Source organism: Octopus bimaculoides, chromosome 23 (genome assembly GCF_046866305.1).
Source record: "Octopus bimaculoides isolate indiv1 chromosome 23, ASM4686630v1, whole genome shotgun sequence".
Lineage (NCBI taxonomy): Eukaryota > Metazoa > Mollusca > Cephalopoda > Octopoda > Octopodidae > Octopus > Octopus bimaculoides.
Genome location: NC_142950.1, coordinates 26,287,331 through 26,299,830, shown reverse-complemented (window position 1 = coordinate 26,299,830; position 12,500 = coordinate 26,287,331). Strand labels below are relative to the sequence as shown.

The following is a 12,500-nucleotide window of genomic DNA, read 5'->3' as shown; positions in this document are numbered from 1 at the left end:
CGAAATGCTTAGCGGCATTTCGTCTGTCTTTACGTCTGTCTTTACGTTATGAGTTCAAATTCCGCCGAGGTCGACTTTGTCTTTCATCCTTTCGGGTCGATAAATTAAGTACCAGCTACGTACTGAGGTCGATCTAATCGACTGGCCCCCTCCCGCTAAATTTCAAGCTTTGCGTCTAGAGTAGAAAAGGATATTGTGCCAACTTGTATCGGCCTTTCCATTGGACAAAAATGGTAGCATGAAGGGGTTCTTGTTGCATTGAGAGCTGCTGGCCTTCTATAAAATAATATATAATCTTGTCCAGGCTCACGCTCTAGAGTAAATTCCAGATGCAAGTCCGTATTTAACCTTAGTCGACAAAAAGCCTTTTACGGGAGAAAATATGTAACCTGTAACTCTTTTCAGGACCGCTAAGACACATGGCGAAACAGAGGAATCAGTAGAATTTATGCTCAAACCAGAGATGTACCCCAATGCTTGCATATCAGTGGACTCTGGAAGCATCGAAGGGCCGAGTAATCGTACTAACCAGGGCGACGGAGTAACTTTGATGAAGAGAGCATTGGCGACTGAACAAGAGAGTCGGCGCTTTTATACTCTGGAATCGACCCATTCCTTCAATGTGTATATATGGGGCGCTGTTCGTATTCACATTTAATTCTAAATTGCGGTTTAGACCTGGCTCTATGTTACAGATACTGGGACTATAAGCAAAAATAACACGGTGGAATTGATACTAATTTTATCTTGTAGGAAAACCAATAAACTATAATGTGGGGTTGGCTCATGGAGATTTATCTCTTAACCCCTTAAACTTCATAGAAGCTGGCGCCTGTGAGTCCTACAAATTTCGAAGGAGATTAGTTATTGTTTGATTAAATTTTCACATCCCATACTTAGCTCAGTTCTGCAACAGAAAGTACTTACCCAATATGTCACATGGTAGGTTCGAACCCGAATCTGCGTGATAAAAAAAAAATCTAACTTCTTCGTCACTCAGTTATGGTGTCCATGCTATCTCATGTGTGTGTGCATGATTGCGTGTTTGTCTACGTGTGTGTGTGTGTGTGTGTGTGTGTGTGTGTGTGTGTGTGTGTTTCTAAAAGGCCGTGAGAGAACAGAATGGTAAAAATGGTAAAAAAAAAAATACGCCTGTGAAGTGACATCCATATTTATGAGTAACGTGAGATTGTTGTAGTTTTATTCGCTGAAATTAATGTTTGCAATTATAAATAGTTGTAGCTAATTAAACCATATGTATGCATGTGTGCGTATGGGTAAGTGTTAATGGACGTACGTAGGCATGTGTATGCGTGAGTATGCGTGTGTGCGGATATGTGTTTTATGTATGTATATATGTATGTATGTATATATATATATTTGTTTTGCAAGATTTTATTGGCTGAACTGGCAATATGACCATCCCCAAATACAACAACAACATATATATGTATATATATATGTATATATATATGTATGTATGTATGTATGTATGTATGTATGTTTGTATGTATCTGTACCGTTTGTATGTATATCTGTGTGTGTGCGAAACCAACTATCTACTCACAACAGCCACATAGAATATGACAGCGAAGTGGTTCTCAAGCAGAGTCCACGTAGCCATTGAGTGTCCATATGAGATTTCGGTGTTAAAATTTATGTGCAATAAACTTGAAATCTAGTAGGTTATACCCGCGCAGGTTCGAATCTTGGTCGCAGCGATTTAGTTTAAACGCAGTACTCCTGCGGGGCCGCCGTCAAATGACTGAAACAAATAAAAGAATAAAAGAATAATTTAGCCGTACTTCTACAGTGTAAAGGCACATGGCACAGTAGTTAGAGCGTCAGGCTCACAATCACAAGGTAGTGAGTTCGATTCCCGGATCGGGCTGTGTGTTGTGTTCTTTTTCCTTGAGCAAGACACTTTATTTCACATTGCTCCAGTTCACTCAGTTGTAGAAATGAGTTGCGACGTCACTGGTGCCAAGCTGTGTGTGTGTGTGTGTGTTTGTATTAGTACCCTGCACCAGCACTGGATAACCGATGTTGGTTTGCTTAAAGAAAGAAACCCATATTAGTGTATATTTTTTTTTCGACCAAACTCTTCAAGGCGGTGCTCCAGTGTGGCCATACTCCATTGGCTGAAACACGTATAAGATAACGAGTAGAATAAGGCCGCTCGACTCATTAACATAATGTGATGCCGTCACTACATTTGAACCTCTACCTCAATCCATTCTCCTCCCGGTCAACTCGTCTCAAATAGCTTTGTTCAAAACAGAAATAGAAAATTGACGAAATAGGTTTTATGTATTGATAATTTTCACGTGTAAAACAAAGCAAAATTAAGAACCGGTCGACGGCAAATTGGAGCGAAGTTCTCAAGTCGTTTTCTCAATGTTTATCATACTTTATGATATGGGCGTCAATGTGAGCGAGCACATCCACATATATATATATATACACGTACACATATATATATACGCACGCGTATACACTCACGCATGTGTACACACACACATGTATATATGCACACACACAAACACACACACACACACACACACACACACATGGTGTGTACCTGTCAAACGAGAATTCGATGAAGAATATTTTTTTATCGTTTTACGAATCTTAATGATTCGACAAATTAAGTACAATTAGGAGTGCCCCCCTTATTATACTTTTGTATGTATGTATGTTTGGATGTGTGTATGTATGTATGTATGTTTGTATGTATATATGTATGTATGTATGAGTGTATGTATGTTTGTACGTGTGCGTATGATGTATGTATGTGTATGTATGTTTGTACGTGTGCGTATGATGTATGTATGTGTATGTGTATGCGTGTGTATGCATGTGTAGGTATGTGCGTATGTATATAAGTGTGTATGCATGTATGTGTGTATGTATATGTGTAGGTACGTGTGTGTGAATGTGTGTTTATCTCCTACCACCGCTTGACATTCGGTGTTGGTGTGTTTACGACTCGGCATAAGAGACCGATAGAATAAGTACCAGGCTTAAAAATAATAAATACTGGGGTGGGTTCGTTCAATTAAAAATACTTCAAGGCAGTGCTCCTTCATGGCCGCAGTCTTATCATAGACTTAGTTGCATTTATGTGAATATATGATTGTGCATGAAAAACATATATTTATAGCTAAGCTGAATATCTCTGGATAATGTATTACGTCATACATTTGTCTGTGTGTAAATGTGTATGAGATGTGGTGGTGTTCATTATATTTCTATTAGTAACGTATCATAGCAAACGTTAAGAAAAAAAAATTGATAAATCTAAATCCGAATTAGTCCGCTTGAATATAGATTTATGTCCCTTGGAAGATGTTTGTTATGTACAGTCAGTTAAAGTTACTTCCCTTGCATCTGATTTTTTTTTTTTTCTTTTATGCATTCGATTAGGTTATTTTTATTTTAAGTTTGGGATTTCGGCAAATATAAGAAATTATCATCATCATCATCATCATCATTGTCGTCATCATCGTTTCAGGGTCGATAAATTAAGTATCAGTCAAGTACTGGGGTCGATGTAATCGATAATCCTCTGCTCTCAAATTCCAGGCCTTTTACCGATAGCAGGAAGGATTATTATTATTATTATTATTATTATTATTATTGAGTGAGAGAGCAACGCATGCCATCAAAGTGACACTGGGGTGAGATATGCGAAGCCCATTATACCCATCATGACTACACGTCTGATAAGGGTTCACCAGGCACATGCATCACAACCATATGTGCGCGACATGGTGATCTCATATCAAGATAAACAGCGCATGACCTCGCAAGTGGGGTCCCAGTAAGAATTTTCTTCAGGTCGATGTGATTCATCTCGCACCCATCTAATATTTATCTATTTATTCGAATAGAATGTGTGTCTTTGCTTATTTAAACATCAAACTTCTTTTGCTGTCTCTTCCAGATATTGAACATTTAATATCCAGCTCGATCCTTTTGAGCGCCGAAGCAAATCCGAAGAAATTAACACCCCAGTTACCTGCAGGTGTTTTACCGAATACCGACCAGTGCTGGCACATCAAAGCAAGTTCGGCACCTGTCATTAACTTAAAGGTAAAAAAAAAAATTAATTAAATAATGAGTGTGTGCATTTTTTTCATTATTTCTTAATTTCAAATTCAAACTTCCAGCGACCGGCTTGAACTCGCTCAAGAACTTGAATAAAACTCAAATAAAAATCACATATGAATACGTATGTATGTTTGTTCTTTGCTAAGTAATATCCTTATTTAGCTGAGTTTTTTTTTTTTTTTTTTTCCAGATTCAAATCCTGGAATTCAAGGCAGGAACATCTGGTTACATGTTCATAAGCTTTGGCAATATCTCGGACATTGTTGCGAATTTCACTTCTTTGGACATGACCACATTGCTAATTTCTAATTCTAAAGACGTACATGTATGTCTGCATACTAACACCGGCGAACAACAAGGAGATTTCGTCCTTTACTACAGCGAAGGTAAGATTTTTAAAAGACTCAACATACGAAATAATTAAATAATTAAAGGAATCTTGAAATAAACTGAAAAATGATATACATACATACATACATACATACCTTTCTGTATGTCCTGTTTGTAATACCAAATAAATGTACTGAATTGGCCAAGTCGTTAAGGCGATATGGAGAATCCTTTATATCATTCATTCCGGCTCCCTGTGATCTATGTTCAAATCCCTCCAAGGTCAACATGACTGTTTATCCTTTTGAGGTTGATAAAGTACCATCTAGCACTGGAACAACTCCCACTCTCTCTTTCTCCCTCTCCTCCTCTCTCCCTCCGTCCTCTGTATGTCTGTCTGTCTGTCACTCACTCTCTCTCTCTCTCTGTCTGTCTGTCTGTCTCTCTCTCTCTCTCTCTCTCTCTCTCTGTTCGTGTATGAGGAAGAAATCGGTTCTGGTCATACTTAGAGAGGGCTCATCTTAGAGAGAGAGAAATGGTCTGCTTCCTTTCACTCTTTCTCTCTCTCCCTCTCTCTCAGTCTTTGTGGGTGTGTGTGTGTGCGTGTGTGTGTGTGTGAGAGAGAGAGGAGAGAATCGGCTATGGTCATTCAAAGAAAGGGCCGATCTTAGAGAGAGAGAGAAATGACCCCTATCCCTTTCTCTCTCTTTCGCTTTCTCTCTCTCTCTCTTTTTCTTTCTCTCTCTCGCACTCTCTCTCCCTCCCTCACTATCTTGTGTGTGTGTGTGTGTGTGTGTGTGTGTGTGTGTGTGTGTGTGTGTGTGTGTGTGCGCGGGCGTGTGTGTGTATGAGGAAGAAGGTTTTAAAATATCGAAGACACATAGAGAACAGAACGACGTTGATGCAATGACCTTATCAAGAGCGAAGGGCCCAGACTCTATGGTTTCATCAAGATCCCAATTCCCAACCCCAATCCCAAAACCAAACCTACACGTAAATTAATTTGTCCATCATTTACTCGTTATTTCCAAATCTCTCATTTCAAAACCCTTATCTGTAATTTCAGGCTGTGATATCCAACTGGAATCAAATCTTGTAAGTATCAGTTCTCCTGGATACAACTGGATAGAACCTAACAACAGTGTCACTGCCAAAAACGTCAGGTGTAAATGGACGGTTCCAGAATACAAAGTCTACAACAGGAGGTTTGGGTTAATAATTCAAGACGTTTACCGTGTAAACAACGAGACTTTAGTGGTACGTTCCCTAAATTTTACCTTTGTTTAACTAGTCACACTATCTCTCTCTCATTATGTATATGTATGTATGTATGTATGTTTTTCTACTGCTTTTAATTATTTAAATTCTTCCTCCGACGAAGAAGCTGATTTCTAACAAAGATACAAAGCTCCGCTCTTGGAATGTACATAACGAAAAAAATGGCGCATTTTCAACCTGAGAAAAGTCTTGCATAGCTTTACTATTCCGCTTGCAATTTATATTTGTAATGAGCTAGTCAGTTGGTTGATTAAAAAAATTTTTTTTTTCTGGAAATTCGAACTTATCCAGAATGACAGTTAAGCATTTACTTACAAAACCAACTGTGGAGGCGCAATGGCCCAGTGGTTAGAGCAGCGGACTCGCGGTCATAGGATCGTGGTTTCGATTCTCAGACCGGGCATTGTGAGTGTTTATTGAGCGAAAACACCTAAAGCTCCACGAGGCTCCGTCAGGGGGATGGTGGCGAACCCTGTTGTACTCTTTCACCCCAACTTTCTCTCACTCTTACTTCCTGTTTCTGTTGTGCCTGTAATTCAAAGGGCCAGCCTTGTCACACTGTGTCACGCTGAATATCCCCGAGAACTACATTAAGGGTACACGTGTCTGTGGAGTGCTCAGCCACTTGCACGTTAATTTCACGAGCAGGCTGTTCCGTTGATCGGATCAACGGGAACCCTCGACGTCGTACAAAACTGCACCAGTTATTATTGGTATGAATGCAAATTTGTAATCTGGATATAGAAGCTGGAGGTTTCGAAACAGTTATCCATAGCTATCTTCTTTCTCTTTGATTTTCAAGGAGATATTCTCGTCAGCAGGACAGGATAGTTGACCTCTATAATGGTACATACTTTTCTTGCCTGTCCCAGACAACAATATCCGAGTGTTATGCTTACACCTGACAGATGATTTGATGGAAATGTTCCACCAATATTCCTTGTGTTGATGTTTGCGTTCATATTCAATAATATGTATGTCTGCATTTTATGTATGTATGTATGTATGTATGTTATCAATCAGTTTCATTTCTGTATTTCTTGTCAATAGAGAAAAAGTCGGACTCTAACATAGACTCAAGGTTCCTTCATTGGAACTTTTATCAACATCATCTCGGTATTTGTGCATATGTGTGTGTGCAGTATTTGGTGTTAGTGTATGCGCAGATTTGTATGCTTGTTTTATGGATGTATGCATGTATGTATGTATACATGTGTGTGTGTGTGTATGGCGTAAATAATTACAAACGCTTACTTTCCAGGCTTGGCCTAGTTTCCTGTTATATGTTTTATATATATTTGTTATTCATTGGTTTGCACGCACACACGCGCACACACACATCACATACACACATGTGTGTGATTCTGTCAGATTTTTTTTTTTCACTCTTACATGTTACCTAATTTCTACCCGTTTGTGAAATTCCTGGAACTCTATTTGCCAATGGAAAGTATTACCAGTTTCCTTATCTACTTTCTGTTTCACTATTTCACTTTTAACAGGTCACCTATGAAGACAAAAGTGCAAGCGCAATCGGTGATAACGTATCTATAATACTATCAGGAAATTCAGTGGTTGACATACAATTCAAATCGCTAGCTTCAGGAACAAATGAAAGATTTTCAGCTTTAGTCGCTGCGGGTAAGTAAAAGCAATGACCTCTTCCTTGTAAAAAGGTGTCGACTTATGTAATGAAAATATGTAGCTTTTCGTTCTTACCAATCATGTGACCGACAAAGGTCATGGGTTGTGACTTCTTTTTCTAACTAATAAGTTTTTAAAATTATTTGGATCTACTTACAGGATGGGGGTGGCTTTATACATTTTTAGTATATATAGTTACTTATATCCAACTGACTACTTCTAGTATGTTCTTTGCTCCCTGATGGAAAGGGATACATGTGTTAATATTTATGACCATACCTAGCCATGAGCTGTTGACTCACTCTTTTCCTTTATTGAAAATAGACACAGTCTTCTAGTTTTAGATTTAGTAGCTGATAAAGAGATAAATGTATTAGAAATGAATTACAACCCCACCAGGCTCCATGCGGTTCTTGGAAGTGTAGTCTATTCTTAGCTACAATAGCGACAACATGTGTCCTACTTGTTAAAATTCTATTTATTTATTTGTGCAGCTGAAGGTAGCATTGCATTTAAATTGGTGTAATGATTGCATTGTTCAATTAAATGTAGCTGCTTGAAACCGTCGTACTGCATCACTACTTGATATCTTGTTGCTTATTTTGAATATATATATATATATATATATGGGAGAATTTACGAAACAAAACAACAGACGAGGACAGGTGGTGTAAACAACAAAAGGATATATTAGTTTAACGCTCGGGAATACAGAAAGTCTTTAACATTTCGAGCTACGCTCTTCAACAGAAAGAATACGGAGAAAGAAATTGAATGGTTTGGTCAGCGATCTATCATGGCGTCTGCGGACAGAAAGTTCACGCAGGAGTGCTAAGAAAAAGGGGATATATATATATATATATATATATATATATATATATATATATATATATAAAAGACGGCAGAATGTACAACATAGCACAGAAAGAAAATAATGGTGACGAAGAAGTATTTAATGTATTGTATTAAAAATTGAAGCCATTTCTTTTTCTCCTTTTTATTACAGATTGCCCATCCCTAGAAAACACAGTGTTTACAAGACTCCCAGGAGACAGTACAGATAAGAAATTTACCGAATTTGGAAGCACGGTGCAAGCGACTTGTAAGCCTGGCTATTCATTCAACCAAACTAATGCACAAAATACTCAAATGATAATCACATGCCTAATAGGCGGATATTGGAATGTTAGTCAACATTGCCAAAGTAAGATTCTGTTTTCATTGGTTTTCTGTTCACCGCATTGTGTCTGTCTGCTCACACAGATGCACACACACACACACACAAACACGTGCATGCACGGAATTACACAGGCATGCATGCGTACTCAAGCATACAAACAGATGCGTATACATTCATGCAACATTTCCATTCAGTGTATATCCAAGAGAAAAGTTTTGCAAAGCTGAAAGAGTGTGATTTATTTTGGAATCCTATGTTGGAAGGGAATGGAAGTTTCTATACCGTCTGCCTCGTGAGACACTGACAGGGATCCTCCATAGATCTCCGAACACCTCTTTCGATCTCTGCGCCCAAATCCGATGGACAGTTTGACTCTTACTTACTTTTCCTAAATCCTCCTGACACTGAAAACTAGTTAAGTAATATATTCGGACATCTTTGGTGGCACAAAAGCATCTTTCTTGAGCCCAATGGACTCATAAGGGCCGGTTTCCCGGTTTCCGTGACGTATATCCTGTCACAGGATTATTCATTTTCGCCAGTTGAGTGGACTGAAGCAACGTGAAATGAAATGTGTTGCTCAAGAACACAATGCGTCGCCCGTCCAGGAATTGAAACCACAATCTTACGATCTTAAGTGCAACATCCTATTCACAAGGTCACACGCCTCCACACGGGTATATTAGACGCATCCTAATTCCAGAAGCGCATATTCAGGGGAAAAAAGTTTTCAGTGCATTAAATCTTGTGGTGGGGCCCAACTATGCACATTAGCACCAGGAGTGATTTTATTGAAATAGTATTATGGTAAAAACAAATACATCATATATATCATCAAATACAGCAATAATATTAAAAAATCATGATCGTTTCGTAATCACGAGTGATCGAACCCTGTGTGGCATTTTCAGCAAGTACTTTCTACCATTTTGTCAGGTCAGGGATCCCATCACAGATCAGAGACTGATGATATCTGCTACTGGTAATGAGTAAACCAGTACTATCTGTTTCATGGTCGATTTGTCGGCGAATAAACCGGTTCCCCCACTTGAGAAGCTAGTTTCTCTTGTGTGGAAGAACGTATCTGGACACCCAGCCAGATAATAAGCTAAACCCGTCAAAGGGTGGATGAGCTCCTTGTGGGTCAATAATGACCATCCAGTTGGAGAAGGCAATGGCAAACCACTCCAATATCGCTGCCAAGAAAACACTATGAGAAAGTAAGAACGAAGTAATGCTGTGGCTTCGTCTGATGGGAAAACATGTGTTTAATTGCGAAGACTTTCATTGTAGCATCAACGCACTGCAAAGCGTACGATACATAGCAACAACTCTCTACCATAGCGTTGCGTCGCCCCCAACAACTATGCGAGGGAAAATGAGGTATACGGAAACTTTACGGAAACTGTTTGGAAAGCCCTCGACGCTCTGCAGTTGGTCACTTCAGTGTCAACATTGTCTCATACGATGTCTATACAGGCCCCTGTTAAATAACCAGCCACTCTTACAACACAATGAAAACACAATGAGATTTCTGATCTAACGACTTCAGCACACATACATAAAAACTGATGCGATCGTCCATCATAAACGTGTAACGATGGGACTTACTGAAAGAGGGTTAGGGTGATTTATACTTCGAATATTCAATATATGAACAATGTATTTAACTTAATATTTTTTTTATCTTCTACTTATACAGGAGTTATATGCGGTGATGCTCCAGTTGTTGCGAATGGATTTGTGGCAAGTTCATCAGGCGTGAAATATGGCTCCATGGCCTATTACAAGTGTGTAAATGGATTTCTAATAAATGGGCTAACTATAGCTCTGTGCCAGACAAATGGTCAGTGGAGTAAAGCCCCAACCTGCAGCAGTAAGCTCAACATTTGATTGTATACCTACACACACACACACACACACACACACACACACACACACACACACACACACACACACACACACACACACACACACACACACACACACACACACACATATATCAATTAGAAAATGGAGGACAATATGCTGAACCCAACGACTTGCAGACAGTGTATCCCGTTGAATTCATTAACTTAATTCATACCTAAAGTGACAAAAAAAAAAACCCCACAAAGTACCGGTGTTTATGACAAACAAGCAGTATATTGGATAGATACTATCCCTTAGTGGGTTGAATCCTCAACCCCTAACTCTCTCGCATTATATATATATATACACACCACTCATAGGAGAAACAAACGATACTTTCTTGAAGTTCTCAGTCTTGAATCCGCATACGTCGAGAATTCCTACAGCCCTCCTTCATTTTTATTTCCATTTTGTCTTTACATCTTTCGTTCAATTTCCAGAGGCGACCTGCCCAGCAATTCCAAACACCCCTCACCTGACCATCGATGCCAGCGATGCCAATAGATATAACTCAGTCGTAAATTTTTCTTGCGCTAGTGGTTACACGGTTGATGGTTCCATAAAGATTTTTTGCGGAATGGACGGGAAATGGTCGAAACCCATCCCTACATGTAAAGGTAAGTTGTTCCTTAATATTGCTCCCTCTAAATTTCCTTCCCTGAGTAATATATGACATCCACCTCACCCAACCACACACACGTTATTATTATTATTATTATTATTATTATTGAGAGAGCAGCGCATGCCATTAAAGTGAAACTGGGGTACAAATATGAGAAGCCCAGTATACCCATCATGACTATCCGTCTGATAGGAGTACACCAGGTACATGCATCACAATTATATGTGCGCGACATAGGGATCTTATATCAAGCTAAACAGCGCATGACCTTGCAAGTGGGGCCCAGTTAGAATTTTCTCCAAGTCGAGTAGCCCATCCTACTCAAAAGGTCCCTGAATAAGGGTTCTTTAAGGATGATGAACAAAACACCCATGTTTCCAAAGGTGAATTATCCAAACCTTAAAGAATTCCTCTCAACACATGGCTATGATGCTCCCCCCACTACTTCTGCTCGTGATCAGAGATGCACATATCATCAACCACTAAGGAATATGCTCAACTGGTTACGGTCAAACAACTGACTAGCAAATCTGTGGTATTGAGCAGAATATTTGCTGTAGTCAATCTTTTATACCAAAACAAAACAATGTGCATGATAACACTTCCAATCAGTTAAAATCAGAAACTGAGAGCTACTGTCTGGTACTGCATCAGGGCATTTATTATTATCTTTAATACATTAAAAATGAACTTCAGTCTTGCTTGCTTGCAAGTACCAGTCAAGCACTGGGGTCGATGTAATCGACTTACTCGCTCCTCGAAAATTTCACTACCACTACTACTGTAACAGACAGACAGACAGACAGACACCGACAGATTGATAGATAAATAGTTAGTTATATTTTTAGTATGAAAGAAAGATAGGCAGACAAAAAGACAGATATGCACATCATTAATGCCTACAAATCTCCATATATACCTGTCTATTTGATCCAAGAGAGACAAATAGAATGAGACAAAGATGCCCTTTAGTAGAAATAAGCAAAAAAAAGTGGGACAGACTTCCAGCAAAGATTTCTCATTTTTTTTCTCTTTTATTTTTGTTTTCCTTTCTTCCTCTTGTTCACTAATCTTTTCTCATCATATTCCAGAAATCAAATGTGTCGTTCCTATTACTTCGTACTTTAATACCCCTGATAAAGTCGTCCCGTATCAGAGTGTCATAGTTTTCAAATGTCCAAAGGGTTTTGTGATTGAAAACTTGAATAAGAGTACCACAGGTGTCATATGCAATGAAAGGGGTACCTTTGGTTCCCCTCCAAAGTGTGAAGGTAAATTGATTTTTAATTGAATTCACTTAAATTTAAGGATTATTTTTTGTTCAAAACATTTTTTTTCTTTTGCTACATTCACATATGTATCGAATTTGCCACATGTTGGTGACACTGCAAAGAAAATCTTCCTGATTTTTTCGTGACATTT

General features: G+C 38.8%; 1 protein-coding gene across 1 annotated transcript in view; it reads left to right on the top strand.

The window, feature by feature from the left end:
- LOC106880948 (P-selectin) overlaps positions 1-12,500 on the top strand; it is a 19,452-nt gene that overhangs the window by 608 nt on the left and 6,344 nt on the right. The window contains exons 2-9 of the mRNA XM_089340180.1: positions 3,947-4,095; positions 4,304-4,499; positions 5,510-5,700; positions 7,224-7,362; positions 8,372-8,569; positions 10,248-10,421; positions 10,897-11,073; positions 12,170-12,349. Coding sequence (XP_089196306.1) covers positions 3,947-4,095; positions 4,304-4,499; positions 5,510-5,700; positions 7,224-7,362; positions 8,372-8,569; positions 10,248-10,421; positions 10,897-11,073; positions 12,170-12,349 — 1,404 coding nt within the window. The remainder of the gene's footprint in view (positions 1-3,946; positions 4,096-4,303; positions 4,500-5,509; positions 5,701-7,223; positions 7,363-8,371; positions 8,570-10,247; positions 10,422-10,896; positions 11,074-12,169; positions 12,350-12,500) is intronic.